Here is a 20,161-nt window from a genome sequence, read left to right on the forward strand (position 1 = left end):
ATCCCACTATATCTCAAACAGGTCAATGTGATATATTTTCCTGTTGCAAAACTTACCCCTGCAACTATCACTGCAACTAAAGAAATTCTATAAAAACTAAGTTAGGTCATGTCACCCCATTCATGCAATATTCACAATGACTCTCATTAACTCAGAAACATCTGGCCTTGTCCCACCTGGTGTAATAGGCTCTGGTTCTGTCACTGCTTTGACGTCTACCATCTCTTAACCTCTGTTAACCTCTCTGTAACCCAGCATTTTTGTGGTGGCCCCATATGATATCTTACCACATCAGAGATTCTTCTCTCTCAGGGAATATGCATTTGCTGTTCTTTCTGCTCAAATCAACTAAACACAAGGTGTCTTCTCTTGTCTTGGTTCATAGGACTTTCCCACCATCTGCAGTAGTGCTCTCTCAATCCCTATGACTTTCCCATTCCCTTTCTGGTCTCATTATTCATGTAGAGTGTATTTAACCTCTAGCATATCATATATTCTACTTATGTCTTCTACTCGATTATAAATATGAGAACAGAGATTTTTGTAGATTTTATAAATCTATATGCAACAATGCTTAGATCTCAATAGTGAACAAATGAATCAATGATGAATATATTTCAGAAAAAGGAACCCAAGCCCAACTACATCCAAGGTTGTTATTTCTGAAACCACTAATTGATAATGGAAAGTTCCATGATGTCTTACAATGTAAGTCAATGCAGTCTTCTCCTTTATGGAAGTTCTAAGACAATGTACTTAATCATGGGAGTATAAGGATATGAATTTATCCTGGACATTTTATCCTTTATAAAACTGAGAAATAATAATACTCAGCAGTCTTGTAAATTTGTGTGGAGGAATAAATAAGTCCACATATGGGTCTCAAAATCCTGTCATTTGTGGTTGTTTTGAAAACTTGGAACAATTCAGAAGCAGATTAGAAAGGAAAGAAAATATAAACTTTTCTATTCTTGGTAATGGTTCACTGAAATGCTCTAGGAAATATCTGACCACTGATCTAATTGATCCAGTTTTCCTTTAAAGACAGTTAATAGCAAAGTTTTTGCAGACAAATTCATATGGTTATAACAGTTCTGGATACATACATACACACACACACACACACACATATGTAACAATTTAAGTATATTATCTGTTATGATCAGGATACAAAATATTCCCTACAAGGCTCATATATTAAAACATAGTTTCCCATCCAAGTAGTAACCAGACCTGACCCTAATTAGATTCTAAGATCAGAGATTGGGTGTGTTCAGGGTAGTATGGCTGTAGATTACAACTAAGTTCATTGCACCATTATTTACCTTAGCCAAGATATGGAATAAGGCTGTGAATGTGGATTAGTGGTAGAGTGCATGCCTAGCATGCATGAAGCCCTGGGTTCAATTCCTCAGTACCACATAAACAGAAAAGCTTGAGGTGATACTGTGGCTCAAATAGAGTGCTAGCCTTGAAAAGAAGCTCAGGGACAGTGCCTAGGCCTTGGCAAGCCCAAAGAAAGAAAGAAAGAAAGAAAGAAAGAAAGAAAGAAAGAAAGAAAGAAAGAAAGAAAGAAAGAAAGAAAGAAAGAAAGAAAGAAAGAAAGAAAGAAAGAAAGAAAGAAAGAAAGAAAGAAAGAAAGGAAAGAAAGAAAAGAAAGAAAGAAAGGAAGGAAGGAAGGAGGGAAGGAAGGAAGGAAGGAAGGAAAGACAGACAGAAAGACAGACAGAAGACAGAAAGAAAGACAGACAGAAAGACAGAAAGAAAGAAAGAAAGAAAGAAAGAAAGAAAGAAAGAAAGAAAGAAAGAAAGAAAGAATGAAAGAAAAAAAGAGAGAGATATGGAATCAACCCAGATGCTCCATAGTGGACAAGTGGATCAAGAAAATGTGGTATATATGCAGAATGGAATTCTGCTTGCCCAATGGAAACAATGATATTGTACCATTCATAAGGAAATAGAAAGCTTGGAAAAAATTATATTAAATGAAGTAAGCCAGACCCAGAGAAACATAGGTTGCATGGTTTTCCTCATTTGTGGTAAGCTGACATTCGCTTATAAATCTACAAGTAAACACACAGCATGGTTTAAAAAAGTACACTGGGGACAAGGGTCTCATATCTAAAATATACTTGGAACTCAAAAAATTAAACCCCCCAACAACAAATCCTCAAAGAAACAACTGCCCAATAAATAAGTGGGCGAAAGACTTAAAGAGAAACTTCTCTGAAGAAGAAAGAAGGATGGCCAATAGACACATGAAGAAATGTTCAACATCCCTAGCCATAAAAGAAATGCAAATCAAAACAACATTGAGATATCACCTCACTCCAGTTAGAATGGCAAAAATCAAGAACTCTAACAACAACAGATGCTGGAGAGGATGTGGACAGAAAGGAACCTTACTTCATTGTTGGTGGGAATGTAAACTTGTTCAACCACTTTGGAAAGCAGTATGGAGGTTCCTCAAAAGACTTCACATAGAACTCCCCTATGACCCAGCAATTCCACTTTTGGGCATTTACCCAAATGTTTACAAACAAGACCACACTAAAGCTACTACAACAACTATGTTTATTGCAGCATTATTTACCATAGCTAAGATATGGAACCAACCCAGATGTCCCTCAGTAGATGAATGGATCAAGAAAATGTGGTATATATACACAATGGAATTCTATGCCTCCATCAGAAAGAATGACATTGCCCCATTTGTTAGGAAATGGAAAAACTTGGAAAAAATTATATTAAGTGAAGTAAGCCAGGCCCTAAGAAACATAGGTCCAATGGTTTCCCTTATTTGTAATATCTAGTATATGTATGAGTCAAGTGGAAAAGGTCAGATAATGTGATGTCAGGAAAATGAACCCTTAGATGTGTATTTTAAGGTTTTTTTCTTTCATGCATGTGTTTCTAATGCATTTATAAGATTATCTCTTTGTTGCTTTGTATGTCCCTCCCCCACAGTATAACCCCTGCTTTCACTATATTTGATGTCAGTATAACTTGTGGAGGAGATGGGGAAAAACCAATTGTTTAAGGATACAGGTGGACCTGTTGCAACAATGAGAAGTACAAGTTGTCATGTCCAAAATGAGCTTTACAACGTCGGTGCGGGGGGGGGGAAGGGGGGGGGGAAAGAGAAGGATTGGGATTGGGGGGAAGGGGGAGGCTGGGAAGGGATGTGAAGGGTAAACACAGGAGGAGGCTGCAATGCTTGATAAGAAATGTACGCATTATCCTGCCCATGTAATTGTAACTCCTCTGTACAGTATGTTCACAAATAAAATAAAATAAAATTTTAAAAAAAGTACACTGGGACATGATAAATTAAACAAGTTTCTAGGCATTCATATGGAGTGAGATGAAAGGAGGATATTCCTAGGATAGAATCACAAAGACCCAATAGCTATGTGCATTTGATCATATAAAGTAATATGTATAGACATGAACTCCAGGAAATGGAAGCAAAAGGGTTCTATTTACCATTGTAGTTGGGTATTTTCTTTTCTTTTTGTCTTGTTTGTTCCTATATCTGTCTTTAGGGGAGAAATGTAAATGGAGGGAGAAAGGGTGAAAAAATGCAGCAGTGGTATCCACTAGACACTATGTTGATAATGAATTGTATGCACAATTTGTAAGTGGGGAAGGGAGGGAAAAACTGGGAGAGAATGGAGGGCGGAGAGGGGAGAAGTTGTTCAAAAAGAAATGTTCTCTTTATCTGACTTATATAACTGTATGTCAGCTATATACTGACTGTATAAGTCAGATATACTGTATAACTGTATAAGTCAGATATACCTTCTGTATATCACCTTTACAATGACAATTTAAAAACGCATGTTTAAAAATACTCAGTGGGTGGTGATATTTTGGAAGGTTAGGGAAACTTGTGGGAAATAGTATCTAGCAGGAAGGAAGTAGGTAAATAAGGGAGAGTCTTTGATGTTATCTGATCACTGGGTCGTTCCAGTCTTCTTGTCTTTTCTTCTTATCTACTACAAAATAAGAAACTTCTCCATTACTGGTGCCCACTACCATAAGTTTCTGCAGCATCCTCGACAGAATCTATAGAGCCAATAACCAAGATCTGCCATGTGTGAAACTAGGAGCCCATATAAATCTTCCTCCTTTAAGCTGTTCATGTCAGATGTCATATTAGAGTGATGAGAAAAATAATTTACACAGAATATGTGTGTGTGGAGTGTGTGTGTGTATGTGTGTTTATATGCAATAGAACTGATGATAAAAATCAAAGTCAGCATTCAAACAAGACTCCAGACAAACCACCCATTTTTGTTCAAGTTGGCATCGTCACATAAGATTTCAAAAAATGCAATATCCCAAACGTCGCCTACTAACTTTAATTTTATGATTTAACTTTAATTTCATGATTTACTTCTCAGAAATTCCATTGCTCTTTGTTCTTGAACCAATTGCTTTACCTAAAATGGGAATCTTTTTATTACTCATCTTATTGGAGAACAGACGCACTTTTAACTGAGACCATGTGTTTTCTAAAAGACAGATCTATGAAGCCTGAGACAAGCCTTCACTTGCACAGTATTATGAGGCAAAACACATGAGCCAACTGACTTGCTACTTGGCTGGGCACTTAAATGGTTATGTGCATACAGCTGGTGTTAAATCAATGGCAATATGAAATAAAAGGGGGAGATGGTAATTCATGGGAGGTTCTCACACCAACAACTTCAGCATCACCAGAGAACTTACTGAAAATGTAAAAATCTCAGTCCCCACCCTAAGCCTTCTGCAATAAAATTTCTAGGGTGGGGTCAAGATGAATAATGTTTTAACATCTTCTATGAGATTCTTACATACTATTTATATTTAAATGCTTAAGTTTAAGAAGTTGTTAGCAATTTGTAAGAAAAATTATTAAAAGTTTTCCAGGCCATAATCAGTAAAATATTTTATAGAAGCTAGGTAACATACTTTAAAGCATAACATATAAAGAACTCAAAATATGTCTTAAATAGCTTATGAGGATCTACATTTGTTGAATATTTAGGATATTGCAGTAATAGTAAAAGAGTAAGACATTTCATAGCTTACAAAAAGAAAGTACAGTTTGGCTAGTGGTTGAAGTGTTGGAAGGTAAACAGTATCATTCTTATGTGTAAAACAAAGGAAAACAGGAATTCATTCTCATCTCCAAAACTGATATAAGAAAGCCAGGTTGAAAATGAATTTGTAGATTTTTCGAATATGTCTATTTTGCCTGCTGGTGCGTTACTTGAGTTAACCTAAAGTAGAGACAGGAAATCAGTAAAGAAAGAGATCAAAGGCATCACATCATTATCAGCTGGGAAGGTGTATGTTTTTGAGTGATCCATACATACTCACAGGAAAGAAGACAGAAAACATGGAAGTTAATGTTGGGAGGTTCATAAATTTGGTATTATTAATGTGCAAAACTTCCTTCCTTCCTTCTTTCTTTTCTTTTCTTTCTTTTCTTTCCTCTTGTTAATCGTTTAGGGAACTTTGAAGGAAAGCAATGCACTGGTGAGAGGTAATTGACCATTTGAACAAATGAGCAAATTGGAAATAATAGCTTTGCGTGATGAATCACTTCATAGAAAAAAACAAAAATATGAAGGTTCTTGAGCATATTTTCACTTTCTGAAAATGAACTTTACTATTTAGGCAAGCGGGGAGGGGAAGGGGGAGAGTGTAGGGGAGAGAAGGGATGGTAGGGGAAAAACAGGAGGAGGCAACAATGCTTGATAAGAAATGTGCTCACTACCTTGCTCATATAATTAGAAACCCTCTGTACAGTATTTTCACAATTAAAAACTTATTAAAAATACAATTTCTGATACAAATGCTTTACATGTTCAGTTTGTAAAATACACCCACCCACACTCATTTCATGAAGGTTCATCAGTTCAGTCATAATTTTTGATAAAAATTCTTCATATGTCCTCTTAATTATAAACTATAAAGGAATCCATTTATAATATAAAATATGTATACCATATATAATCCATCTATGCTATTTATAGCATATATGTATATCTATAATACATGAATATGTATTATATATGTATTAGATATTTTCATACATATTTTATGTTACATATTTACATGTTATAAATATATAACTTTTTATAAAATATATAAACAAAAATTTATAAATACATGTTTACTTTTATTTTATATATTATATTCATATATTATATATTTTTATATTATTTATATTTTATATATAATATAGTACATATAGATGATCATGAGCACATTAGCATGATCCTATGGTCATAATTCTGATAAGAATTCTTCATATGCCTGCCCAATTTGTAAAATAATATACACATATAATAGTAATTAAGACATGTTGCGCTTCTGTTTAAAATAAATACCAGAAAGAATTCAGCTAAACCTAACACTAGCATGTATTGGGCACCTATTATTTAAGTGAGACAATGCTCCATAGACCTTTGGCAAGGTGTTCTTTTTTTTTTTTTTTTGGCAGTGGTGAGGATTGAACTCTGGGCTTGGGCACTATCCCCTAGCTCTTCAGCTCAAGGCTAGTGCTCTACCACTTAAGCCACAGCACCACTTCCAGTTTTCTTGTGGTTTATTGGAGATAAAAGTCTCACGGACTTTCCTGCCTGGGCTGGATTTGAACAGTGACCCTCAGATCTCAGCCTCTTGAGTAGCTAGGATTACAGGCTTGAGCCACTGGCACCCAACAAAGTGTCCTTATTGAATAAGATAACCACACAGAAGGCAGCAGGCTGCTAAATGCTCATTTCTTACATTTGACTAGGAGACTCTAGCTCTCCAAAGGACTTAACTTCACTGCAAGTGGGAGTTTGTTAAAGACCTAAGGACTGGATACAGTGCTGACCACTTTTCAGATAGTTTGCACTCAATATGACTGCTTTCCCTGAACATAATAGATTAAATTATATTTGGGTAATTATTAAAGGTTGTTACCAATCTTAATGTCTATGCCCATCTAACCATATCAAATGCAGCATCATATCTCCATTAAAGAATCATGGTGGGGCTGGGAAGGTGGCTCAGTGGTAGAGCGCTTGCCTTGCATGCATGAGGCCCTGGGTTCGATTCCCAGCACCACATAAGAAAAAGAAAAAAAGCCGGAAGTGGCGCTGTGGCTCAAGTGGTAGAGCGCTAGCCTTGAGCTGAAGAGCTGAGGGACAGCACCCAGACCCAGAGTTCAGGCCCCATGACTGAACTTCTTCCCCCCCCCCCAAAAAAAAAGCATGGTGACATACATGTTGACAAGTTTTTTGGTGTTTAGTTGTTGTTGTTGTTGTTGTTTTGCAGGTCCTGGGGCTTGAACTCAGGGCCTAAGCACTGTCCCTGAGCTTCTTTTGCTCAAGGCTACCATTTGACCATTTGAGCCACAAACCACTTCTGGTTTATTCAGAGAGCTTTACAGAAGATAAGAGTCTCACAGACTTTCTTGCTCAGGCTGTTCTGAACCACAGTCCTCAGATCTCAGCCTCTTGAGTAGCTAGGATGACAGGTATGAGCCAACAGTGCCTGGCCTGTTCACCAGTTTTAAACCAAAACATTCTTTTCAGATATTAATTTTACCTTTTGGTGAAAGCATGATAGTCCTTGAGGTTCAGGATGAATCAAATATCTCAGTCATAATGTACTTCAAAGCATTTTTGAATTTTTTCTCATTCATATCTTTATCACTTCATCCTCCCAAATCATTAATTACCTACTTGAGAGTCTACTTATCAGCAAACACTATTTATTAATAGGATCACTTACGTTTACTCATTGTGCTGACAACTGAGATAATCAAGATTATGTAAGTTTCTATACAGCATACCCTGAGCTGTGTGTATATAATCTCTCTTAATGTCCCCCCATAAAACCCACCAAGATAAGATTGTAATTATCATTGAAACTTTCCTATGAGAAACCTGAAGCACAGATAAAGATATAAGGTTGGCATAACACAAGTACCTTGCATTTAATGCTATTCTCTAGGAGAGCCAGTAGTCTCTGCCTACAGAGAAATAGAGTTTTGTTATATGGTCCAGATTTGTCATGAACTCTTCATCTTTCTGTTTCAGCCTCATATGTGCTGGAATTACAGGAGTTAACTATCATGTTCAGCTCTTGTTGTTATTTATTTTAACTAGCCTCTGTAGACAGTTTATAATTTAGCACACTGTTCTACATCTGGGGAATTAGGAAAAGTAAGTGGTTCTAATGTCCTATAAAATTAATATATAGGTATGCAGAAGAGGCCATAGAAACAAACAAACAATAAAAATGATGCACTCAACTTTGCCTGCTTTGGAGTGAGAGAGTGATCAGGAAAAGATAGGAGAATGCAGGGGCCTTTTCCCAGAGGAGGTTGACGAATGTTCTAGAAGGGAGCAGGGTAAAGGGAAATAGTCACCTGAGAAAGTACAAGCACTTTTGACAGTAATCACTCAAAGACTGGATAAATGGAGAAGTGTTGGAAGGCTGCAGGCCTCTATATGGCATGCTTAGAAACGGGGCTATGGAGGAAATGGGAGCTGCCAAAATTGTTAGGCAGTAGAGTGGCTTGGATGGTGTTGCAGAAGTTTCACTTGGGTTCTTTGTGCAGTGTACATTCATAGATGCTGCAGGCACAATAATTATTTAGGAGCTTAGGAGCTCATAAAGGCCCTTACCTACGATGCCTAGAACAACGTATTGATTCAAAACCAAGTTTGAACCTACTGCATGGCGGTCCCTGGGGTGCACTGGAATTCAAAGCTCAGCAAGATTACTTAAGGTCATTCAATGAAATGTTTCTAAAGATAGGAGTAGGAGGTGTGGCACAAGTGTTAGAGTCTTGCCAAGTGTGTGCAAGGCCCTAGATGCAATCACCAAAACTATAATACATGCATGCATACATGCACAAATACATGCATGCATACATGCACAAATACATGCATGCATACATGCATGCATACATGCATGCATTCATATATACATATATGCATGCATTCATACATACATATATGCATCTATACATATAAAATTAGCAATAATTCATCATACTGAACAAGAATATCAGGTGGAAAATATTTCCAAATAAAATACACTAAAATTAAAAGACATAAGGGTTTAATTGTTAACTATTTATCGCTGTTGAAATTGAAGAAGACAGATAGCTTTACTTCATAGAAAACTATGAAGAAGACAAATAGCCAACTGATTTTTAAGGTTATCTATGTCTTGGAGATGTAGCTCCAACCTTAAAGTAATTAAGTTTAGTTATATAATAGGCACGGTTTCTCAAAGCATTAGTACATATATATTGCTTCAATTGTTCTGAAGAATCACTTTGGAATTTGGAAATACAAGTAATATTACTACTTCCAAGCTTATGACGAGAACTATATGTGTTTCAGAAAAGAAACTAAGTGTTTAATTCAAGATCATGTTAGTAATTTGTTCATTGCATCCACAACTGCAATTTAGATTTCTTCACTATAAATTCCTATGCTATTTTTGCGCCATCACATTGCCTGCCAGAGGAAAATAAATACTCTCTTATTCATTGCTACATTCACTCATTCATTCTTCACACTTTTACTTAGTACTTATTACTAGGGAGCACTGCACTGGGTGCTGTGAGATTTATGGAGATCATAAATCAAAGTTTTACTTCTCAGCAGACCTGTAAGGGAGGTAAAAGATCCGGTAATAGCTGTGAAGGAGTGGAAAATCCTGCCCAGCAAGACAGATATAGAAAGAATTATGGGAGATCATCGTTAAGATAAATTATTTCTGGCTGAGGTATCATGGAAAGCTGTATGAAGAATGTGGTATTTTAGCTGCGTCTTAATGAGAGGCTGGCATGTGCACAAAGAAAGAAAGGATCTGAATTCTCCCATGCACAAAGAAACAGGGATGGCCAGATTTGCTCAAAAAATCGTGAGGGGAAGGGGACGTATAGTCATTTTATTCATACATATGGGAAAGTTGAACCACATATCTCGAAGGAACTACATATCTTGGAAAAGATAAGGAGAATGATCAAAGAGGCGACATTGACCAAGATGCACTGTACTCATTTTCTGGCTTGTTGAATTGAAACCCCTTTTGTGCAACTACTTAGAATGATAAACAAGAAAAAGAAAAGAGAACTGCAAACTGCCTACTTTTCTATATGGAAACGTTGAAGAGGTTTACCAAATTGAGGAATGGAAGAGGTACTTACAATGTAAGTATGAGACAGGATTCAGTGATGGAAACAATGAGGGTTAATTGGGGTATAGATATATGCTCTGCATCTTAGGAATTGCATAATTACAACTACCTTAGATAACTTCTCTATACTTTTTGTTCTGTGTGTATGCCAGTCCTGGGGTTTGAACTCAGGGCCTAGGTATTATCCCTGAGCTTTTTTCACTATACCATTGAACCAGAGTTCCATTTCCAGGCTTTTTGGAAGTTAATTGGACATAAGAGTCTCAAGGACTTTCCTGCTAAGGCTGGCTTTGAACCACAATCATCAGATTTCAGCCTCATAAGTAGCTAGGATTACAGACGTGAACCACCAGTGCCCAGCTTCCCGACAACTTTTAATACACCATCTAGAAAAATAGGACCTGTGTTTGTTTCATCATTCACTGGTATTTTCAAAATGATAAAAATTAGTTTACCTTTTATGTGGATGTAGCAATGAAATGTTCAAGTGGAGAATGAAAGGCTCTGGGAAAAATTAATTTTTTTTTCTGTTTTCGGTAGCTGATGAGAATCCAAAGAGATTTTCCGCTGAGAGGGATCATATAATGAGAATCAGGCTTTAATAAAGCAAATATATGGGGTGGATTAGGATAGAAAGGGCAGAAACATTTTTGTTGTTGTTGATATCAGTACAGCACAAAAGAAATAGCTACGTCTGTGAGGTAACACAACTGGGAATTGTTAATATCTACAACCAATAAAAGAACATTTCAAACGCACTAATGATATCACAGCCCAAGACCAAAGAAGATCAAATAAAGATTATTTGTAGAGCATTGCTATAGGGAGGGGAAACAACAGAATTAAAGTAAACTTTGAAATAAAAACAGCTTTCATATGCTGCCCTACATTAAAAGTGGGGGCCTTCCCATCTTTCAGCTCTGTCAAGGGTCACTGAAGGAAACCAAAACTGCATGCCACCTGCACCTGAATGGTTGTTCTCTTGCACAACAGCTACGCAGGTACTGAATAGTACCTGAGTTGACATTCACATCAAAGGATGTCTTTTAAGAAAGACTTGTTTAAAATATCAGGTGCTTGCTTTGATCATCAAGGTGAGCTCAGTGTTTATTTGACCATGATTTTTCTCCTAGATAGCTCACAAGGTCAAATCAGAATAGGCCAAGGGTTTTGAGCCATAAGGCCTGTGTGGGGTTTTAAAGCTCTCTGCCCTCCTTTTTTTTTTCATTTGTTGCATCTGTTTTCCAAAAGAAAAATTAGGCTTGAAAGAAATTCTTATGTCATCGGAATATCTTACCCATAAACATTTACGCTTCTCAAAATGTCCAAGTATTAATGTGATATTTGTGAAGGTGACGCGTGAGCTCTTCTATGTATCAGCAACTGCTATTTACTGAGGACCATTTGGGTGTAGAATACTCCTTAAAATCAGGCCTTCAATATAACGAGTAGGTGGATGAGGAATTAAGCATGGCTTTCATGCTCAGACTATACACTAAGGTGTTCATAAAATGCACAAGGCAATCCCTATTTCCCTAAATGTCCTCCTGAGTCTTCTGTGACAGAAGGTCAAAGAATTTGCTTTCTTTTTGAGTTTTCCCAAATAGTCCAGTTGTGAATGATGGAAACTCATGTTCCCATGCCTTGGTAATGCTCTGCAGCACACAGAGATGCCTACTTGCGTCTTTTTCTTCCTGGACTGTGCTAAGCCCCGGAGCATCTGACTGTGCTCCTGTCTGCATACAATGGGGCTGCAGAATCAGCTGCAGAATGGATGGTGGGGAGCCCAGCTCAATCTAGCTCCAGAGAAAGGCTAACATAATCAACAGCTTACTATTTCCTGAGTTTCCACACAATCAGTCTATTCCTTCAACCCTATGTACTTACATCTTCACTATCACTCCAACCTTCTCAACAAACTTGTGTTCACTCCCAGCCTTAAAACCTCGATATCTCTGTGTTCTCTATGCTCTTTCAGCACTTCTATCCTAACTCCCCAGCCCTTTCCAACAAGAGTTTTGTTCTTGAAGGTCTGATCTTTACAACACCTTCTTTGACTTCATCTCTTCCTTCTACCATTTTGCTCTCCAGTTGTTGGAAGTCTCTACCATTCTAATCATTCATGCAGGGGAAGGGGATATTTTACAGACCCCCCAGTTGTCACATCTTGAGGTGAGCAGGGATGTCTGCTTCAGTCTTCACTGGCATTTCTACACAGTTTCACTACTGACTCCCTCTGAAAACTCCATTGCTGTGAAAAGCAAAGCAATAGAATAGATTTGGTTTCTTTCTTCCTGGGTTCCTTTGAAAAAAGGATCCTGGGTCTAACTGGCATCTTCTTGTCTTCTTGGTGAATGAAGATGAAGTCCCACCCTCAGATGAGGGTAGTGCTTGAATTTTTAGAGGCAGGGGCAGGGACTTGGACAATAGGTTACTGGACCTGCCAAACCTGTGCCATGAACTCTTGAGACTCGTAAGCTCCCCGTAACCTTGCTCCCTGAACAGGACTTTATTTAGCCTGACCAGCTCAGCTACCATTTTGCACCATGCCTAGTGTCTCCTGACTCTCCTCAGGTACCGTGGTGTCCCTCTTGAGTTCATGATTAGTTGATTGAGATTGTTTTTCTGCTTTTTCTTTGTTTTACTACCCTCATGGCCCAGTTTTCTAACAGTAGTAAGTGTATTCGAAGCTGCATGTTCTTTGGGGACAGTGACCTACAATCACTGGCTTTCCAATAAAGACTCCTGATATGACCTCTAAAATGTGGCTTCTCTGTATCTCGAGTTGAATTCCTGTATAACACCTTCAGCCAATTGCAGCCTCCTCTCCTGATTGTTCATTCATGGATAATCCCATTATTTGTTGCTTTCCTCTTTACTGCTACTTTTCTCATGATTCCCAGTGGCTTCCATAAAATTATCCCTTTATCATCCTGTCTTAATATTTTGTCTCACTCTCAAAGATGTTTTCCTCTCTCACACCTTACTGGGAATTGACAGAATTTTGGACTTAAGCTCACCATTGTTGTCATCTATCTTTCCAGCTTTCCAAATGCACTGTAATATTTTCTCTGCTTTCCCCTCCCCTACCCCACAAAGGCAGCCAAGCTGTGTTGCCCCCTGAGCATGTCTTTCAGAACACACACACACACACACACACACACACACACACACACACACACACACACTCACAGCATCTTCTTCTTTGCCTTGCCACATTCATAGTCTATCTATCTGATCCACCACTCTACTCATTTGGGAAATCACCAGATTGACTTACACTCACACTCTTCAATAGGTTTCATTGTGCACAAGCACCTCAGTATGGTGGGAGAAATATTAACAAATGATGTCAGTCTCTGAAAAATGTATGAACTCAAATCTCGAGAAGATTTTCATTATTACTCAGCGTTTTTCCTGCACTTCTTTATCCAGTTCACTTTCTCTTAGAGAAATATTTTCTTTCTGAACTTCAAATGGTTGTCTAAGAAGATTACAATTTCACCTGTCCCGTCAGTCCCCCCAACTTGTCTGTTCCTTCTCCCCCAGATTCATTTCATACTATTTCTTTTTGTTTACCATTGGATCGGAGCTTTATTTGTGCTATCCCATCTTATAAGGATGAACAGGTAATCAAGCAGATGATAAGATGATGAAAAGCAGAGACTATAAAAGTACCACGGGCACCGATGGCTCACGCCTGTAATCCTAGCTATGCAGCAGGCTGAGGTCTGAGGATCACAGTTCAAAGCCAGCCCAGGCAGGAAAGTCCATGAATGAGACTCTTATCTCCAGTAAGCCATGAGAAAAGGGGAAATAATGCTGTGGCCCAAGTAGTAGAGTGCTTGCCTTGAGCTAAATTGCTGAGGGACAGTGCACAAGCCCAGAGTTCAAGCCCCATGACTGACAAAGGAAAACACAAAGTATCACGATAGATGGCTTGGTGTTTATAACCAGATTTTATTCTGTTTTAGTACTGGCTTAGCTAACACATAAAGTACCTATGTATGCACACTCACTTAAGACTGAAACAAATGAAAATAAATTTCTCTATATTGCATCTGATTTAAGTGCTGGTTACTGGAGCTTGAACTCAGGGCCTCTCACTCCTGTTTTATTTATTTTTCCACTCAAGGCCAGTCTTTTACCACTTGAGCCTCCACTCCCAGCTTTTTGCTTGTTGAATGGAGGTAAGTCTCATGGAATTTTCTACATGGGGTGATTTTGAACTGCCATCCTCAGCTGTCAGGCTACTAAGGCTATAGGATTTCAGGCATAAGAAACATGTACCTGGGGCAGGGAAGATGGCTCAGTGGTAGAGCGCTTGCCTTGCATGCCTGAGACCCTGGGTTCGATTCCTCAGCACCACATAAGCAAAAAAAGAAAAAAGCCGGAAGTGGCGCTGTGGCTCAAGTGGTAGAGCACTAGACTTGAGCTGAAGAGCTGAGGGACAGCGCCCAGGCCCAGAGTTCAGGCCCCACGACTGGACCCCCCAAAAAGAAACATGCACCCACACTTCCCAGTTTTGCAACTCACTATCTTTTACATCTCCATATTTTCATTCTCAGCTGGTGATCTCACTTTTGTATTACTCACAAAGTACAATAATTCAAAAGAGAGTTATATTACGTTCCCTCAACTAGCTCAACCAATCTACTTGTGTCTTCCATGTGTTGCTCTTCTTCTTTCCGATTAATGTGAGCAAAATACTAAAGAATAACCAAAGAAATTTTGAGGAACAAACAGGGAAACTTTCTCTAGATATTAACATTTACTATGAAGCTATAGTAAGTAAGAAAACACAACACTGACATAGGATAGACTATGAAACAAAGGAGTCCAAGAACAGGCCAAGAGTTCATTCACCTGATTTCTAAAGAAGCTGACAGCAGAGAAAGTAACGTCTTTTTAATATCAGTGTGCAAATGCGATGGGAAAAGAATCATCCTGAGTTCTGATTTCTAACATACTAAAACTTACTTCTAAATTCATTGTAGACTTAAATATAAAAAAATAAAGTAGGGGCAGGGAAGGTGGCTCAGTGGTAGAGTGCTTGCCTCACATGCATGAGGCTCTGGGTTCTATTCCTCAGCACTACATAAGCAGAAAAAGCTGGAAGTGGTGCTGTGGTTCAAGCTGAAGAGCTCAAAGACAGTGCCCAGGCCCAGAGTTCAGGCCCCATGATGGGCATAAATAAATAAATAAATAAATTTACCAGAATGGAATCAAGACTATGTTAGATGAGACATAAAAACAAGAATGGAAATTGGATTACAGTAAAATTAAAACCTATTCTCCAAAAACCACTACTAAGAGAGTGCAAAAGCAAGTTAGCCTGGAAGAAATCTGTAATACACATTTCTGACAAAGAAACAAAACATATAATTATTTATATATTCTAAATACACACACACGCATATATATGTATATATGTATATATGTATATGTATATATATATATATATATATATATGTATCAGTAAGGAACAAACAATCCCTAAAGAGAAAAATAGTCAAAGAAAAGACTTCAAAAAATATGCCTTAAGAGACACTCAAGTTTACGAGGTCACCAAGAAATAAAAATTTTAACCAAGATGTTGTACCAGTGCATAATTGCTAGAAAGACTAAAATGAGAAAAGACACTACCAAATGTTGGCAAAGATGGAGTTTCTCACAAATTATAATAGTGTGAACTGAAAGCATCACTTTGGGAACTATGTGGAAGTTCTTATGAAAGCTAACCGTAGGAAGCATCTGCATGTGCTCATATGAAGTAAGTGGCCATATTTAAGGCCCTGTGTTATTAAAAATAGACCTGAAACTAGACTTCCTAACTGTACTTTTATGTTTTTTAGAACTTTCATATGTTAAAGCAAATTGTTTAAAATGTGTAACACATTTTAAGTTTATGTAAGCATGTATACACTGTGCTAAAAGTTACTATGTTTCAGTTTGTGTATAATATTAATAGGCAATTTTGGTTTAATTTTTAAAAACATTAGTGGCTTACATTTTAAAGAGAAAAATCACCAGCATGAAAGTGCAAAAAACCCCACTTTTCTTTTACATTTGTGTTCATTCAAAAATAAAAGAAGTTCCAGTAGTTTGTCTAAAAGAAGAACTACAAGGGAAACTTCAACCCTTTAGGGAGAAGTTTAAATCAAATTATACAAGTAGGTATTTGAATTTTCTATCTACAAAGCAGTTATAAAACTTTTGCACTGAATAGAAAATTTTCCTAATGAAGAGAAATAAAACTTTCTCATCAAATGTTTGATTGCATTGAAAATATAAAAGGACCAACCTTCGACTGCAGAGAAAAATTAGAAATTATTTCCAGCTTAGACTTTGTTTCATCAAATAATAAGGTTCTTTAAAAAAAAAGACCCAAAGACAAAATCTATGTATAAGATGTATATTTTCTTGTTGGGTGAAAAGCTCTGAGCATACGCTTGTTTGTGAGAAATAAATTCATATGATTCAGTTACATATTTTCAACTACTGTTGGCCATCTGTGCAAATTGAAATTCTGTAAGTTAGTTGATGCTGCTTTATGACATACTTCTATCGTGAGCCAAGCATAAAGGTGGTCAGGATTAGACAGGAGGGACTTGACCCTCAGGAGACCACATGGAATTTTTGTTTCTCAGCCAAGGTTCTGTTCCTTTATGAATAGCAAATGTTCTTGACTTTACTATGCCATGGTCAACTTTTAACTTGACTCTCAAGTACAGGGAGATGTCTAACCTTCCTTATTCTCTTTCTAAGGATAGAATTTTTTCTCCTGGCAGTGATTTTAAATTTTGACAGTTTGCTAGGCAGTGGAAATTCTGTTACGAGCAAAAGTCTCTGCAAAGCAGATATTCCTACAAATGACTGTAGTCTTTATTTTTCCAGTGGATACTGGCTACTCCTCTAGAATCTGATTCCAAGAACAACATCACTGAAGCAAGGGCTCCCTGTCCTGTAACGGAATCACAAGGTACTTAGGTGAAATGAGCAAGGCTTCTCCTGCACCTCTGTCCAAGAGAAGCTTGACCCTTGGCTTTATCTCATGCCAGTCTGTATTTGCACGATGTAACTAGTCACACTCGCCTATATTTTGATGGAACTACTTAAGATATAAACAAATATGAACAGCTATTAAGCAAAGAGACTCTAATGTTAAACAGATAAACATCCAAATAATCTAAACCATGTTAGCTATGCAGACATTTTCCAGACATATATATATATACACATATATATATATATATATATATGAGACACTTGTAATGAAGTTTGAATTAATTGAAGTTTGAAATAATTGAATTTATTCACACTCTGAGAACTACTTTCTTAATTAAATTATGTCTTATTAGTTACACCACAAAAGAAAGTCACTCATCAGAGATCCATTTGGTCACATTTTACATTAGGTACTATTTGTTTTTGTGGCCGTCTTCTGTCTGTGATGACTCTAGATTTAGTAATTTTGGTGTGTGTGTGTGTGTGGTGTGTGTGCGTGTGTGTTTGTGCTGATTCTGGGGCTTGAACTCAGAGTTCAAGAACCCTTAACTGTTTTTGTTCAAGGCTAGTATTCTACCATTGAGCCACAGATCTACTTTGGGCTTTTTGGTAGTTAGTTGGAGATAAGACCCTCACAAACTTTGCTTAGTAGGCTGGATGGCTTCACACTAGGCTTCTCTGACCTCAGCATTTTAAGCCATTGGTGCCTGGCTTTTTATTTATTTGTTTTAAACAGTTGATGATTAACATGACATTGGAAACAAAAATCTGAGCATGCTCCGATTTGGGATAAGAGAGGTCTTTTCCATTCTCTGGTTGGTGAATTAGAGTTACAAGTCCTGACCTCATTCAGCAGCTCACAACTTGCTCACAGCATCAGCTTAACAAAACTGCGAGACAAGTGATCAGACTGGTTAAATTATTGAAGGGTAATCCATTTTAATACCATCATTCCATGCCGTACATCATTCGTTCATTCATTCATTCAACTGTTCACCATACTTTCTGGTACTCCCTCAAATTAAGAACCAATCATAAATACTTTTTCTGAGGAATGAAAATAAAGAAGCCAGGAGCACTTACTTTCCAGTAATAAATTGACTCCTGGATGGTGTACAAATGGGCTGGACATAGTAGTTCTCCAGTTTCACTCCTTCGGCAGCGAGCTTGTCGAGAGTGGGCGTCTTGATCTCAGATCCGTGGTAACCCACATCCCTAAATCCCTGATCATCCGCCAAGATGAAAATGATGTGGGGTTGGGAGGTGACCGGGTTATGGGGCTCGGGTCCCTCTCCGGCTTGAGCTCGCAAGGCCCCTTCCTCCTCCTCCTTTAAGCCCTGGCCCCAGGACAGGTAGCCATAGGTGAGGAGGCTGATCACCCAGAAGCCAGCTAGGGCGCCCATAGCTAACACCTTCCCGGGCCAGACGCAGGCCCTCGCGGGTGGCAGAGGCGGAGGCCCCGCGCAGCCCCTGGGGGCCATTTATTCTGGTGCCGGCAAAGACGCCCCGCAGAACCTCGCACTCTGCACTTGTACCAGTGCACGCAGGCATGCGTGCGGAAGGAAGGGAGAGGGCTGTCTCCACCTGGAAGGAAATCCTGCGCTCCTCCCCGAGCTCAGCAAGACTGGACTCCAGTCTTCTTCTAGAAGTGGTGGTTGGAAGCATCCGAGGTGTCGAAATCAGGACAAGCGGTCCTGCTGTCTGCTTTCACTTTTCTTTCTCTACCCCCCTCCACTCCTCTCCACGAGCTGTTTCCATTGAAAACAACCACAACAACAACAACAAGAAAAGTATCTCCATCAAGAAGTTCTCGGGGGGGGGGGGGAGGGGAGCCAGGACAGAAAGAAAGGAAATCAAAGGGAGCATCCCGAGTCACACCCGGTAGAGAGGCAGAGATGCGGAGATGCGGGCGGCAGAGGTGGGGGGCCCACGCTGGGCGCGCGGTGCTGGGGCGCCGGATCCAGCGGTGCCAACATCTGGAATGCACCACGAAGGGGTCCCGTGCTTCCTGCTCTCCTCCCAGCCAACCACACCAGCCTGGGACCGGCCTGGCTTCTGCCCGATCACCTTCTCCACTTTGCCAGGGCTCTCTCCTTGGCGTCTACCAGGCTCCAAGCACTCACCAGGCGGCGGCGCAGCCGCTTCCCGGACCCCCTCGATGGAGGGTCTCGTCTTTCTCTGCAGAGTGGTCGGCCGCGGTTCCTTGTCCCCCGAGCGGGGTGGAAGCACATAGGGGGGGTCAGGTCCCAAAGTCCCCGCCGAGCGCGGGAGTGGGGGTGGGGTGGCTGGTAACCCCGGTCCTGGAGCTGCAGGCTGAGCGCGTTTGCTGGGCCAACTTACTTAGTTTTAGCTCTGGAGTTCGCTTGCCTCCTCCCTCTTTTCTCGCCCCGGTGAATCACAGCCCCGCACTCGCAGCCTGGGCGCCCCCAGGAAGCGGGAAGGGAAGGCCGGCTCCAGGTTCAGTCTTTCCTTTGGCATGGATCAGGGGAAGAGAGGTTTAGCCCAAGGGGAGCCTGCGCACCGTCCTGGGCCTCACGACCCACCCAAGGAGCACCACCAGGGGACTGCTACCCCAGAACCCATGTCGTGTGTGCTGGGGCAAGAACAGCGGGGGCGAGAAGGCAAGGGAGAGGAGGGCGGGCGCTGCTTGGGAACGGGAGAAGGGGGCGGGCAGTGTGGGTGCTCTTGCACGGAGGGGAAACTTTGGCAAGTTTCATCTTTTCCTGCTTCTCTTTGCTTTGCTACTTCCTTCCCTCTCTCTCTCCTTTCTTTCCCCCCTCACCACCTCCCCCCCCCACCATCCCCCTTGAATTCAGGGCCTAAGCACTGTCCCTCAACTTTTGGTCAAGGTTAAGCTCTTGATCACCTGAACCACAGCTCCTTTTTCTGTATATGTGGTACTGAGTTAGGGAACCCAGGGCTGCTTCGTGCATGCTGGGCAAGCACTCTA

The 20,161-nt window shown here is 39.6% G+C and overlaps 1 protein-coding gene and 1 non-coding gene across 2 annotated transcripts in view; one reads left to right on the forward strand and one right to left on the reverse strand.

The window, feature by feature from the left end:
* The window catches only part of Arsj (arylsulfatase family member J), a 56,047-nt gene extending 37,028 nt beyond the window's left edge, over positions 1-19,019 (reverse strand). Inside the window, exon 1 of the mRNA XM_070022495.1 lies at positions 18,295-19,019. Coding sequence (XP_069878596.1) covers positions 18,295-18,692 — 398 coding nt within the window. The 5' untranslated portion in view covers positions 18,693-19,019. The remainder of the gene's footprint in view (positions 1-18,294) is intronic.
* On the forward strand, positions 7,044-7,107 carry Trnaa-ugc (transfer RNA alanine (anticodon UGC)). The gene has a single exon. It is a non-coding gene; the product is annotated as a tRNA-Ala (tRNA).
* Positions 19,020-20,161: the final 1,142 nt, after the last annotated feature.

Source organism: Dipodomys merriami, unplaced genomic scaffold (genome assembly GCF_024711535.1).
Source record: "Dipodomys merriami isolate MVZ:Mamm:240054 unplaced genomic scaffold, mDipMer1.0.p SCAF_15, whole genome shotgun sequence".
In the NCBI taxonomy this organism is placed as follows: domain Eukaryota; kingdom Metazoa; phylum Chordata; class Mammalia; order Rodentia; family Heteromyidae; genus Dipodomys; species Dipodomys merriami.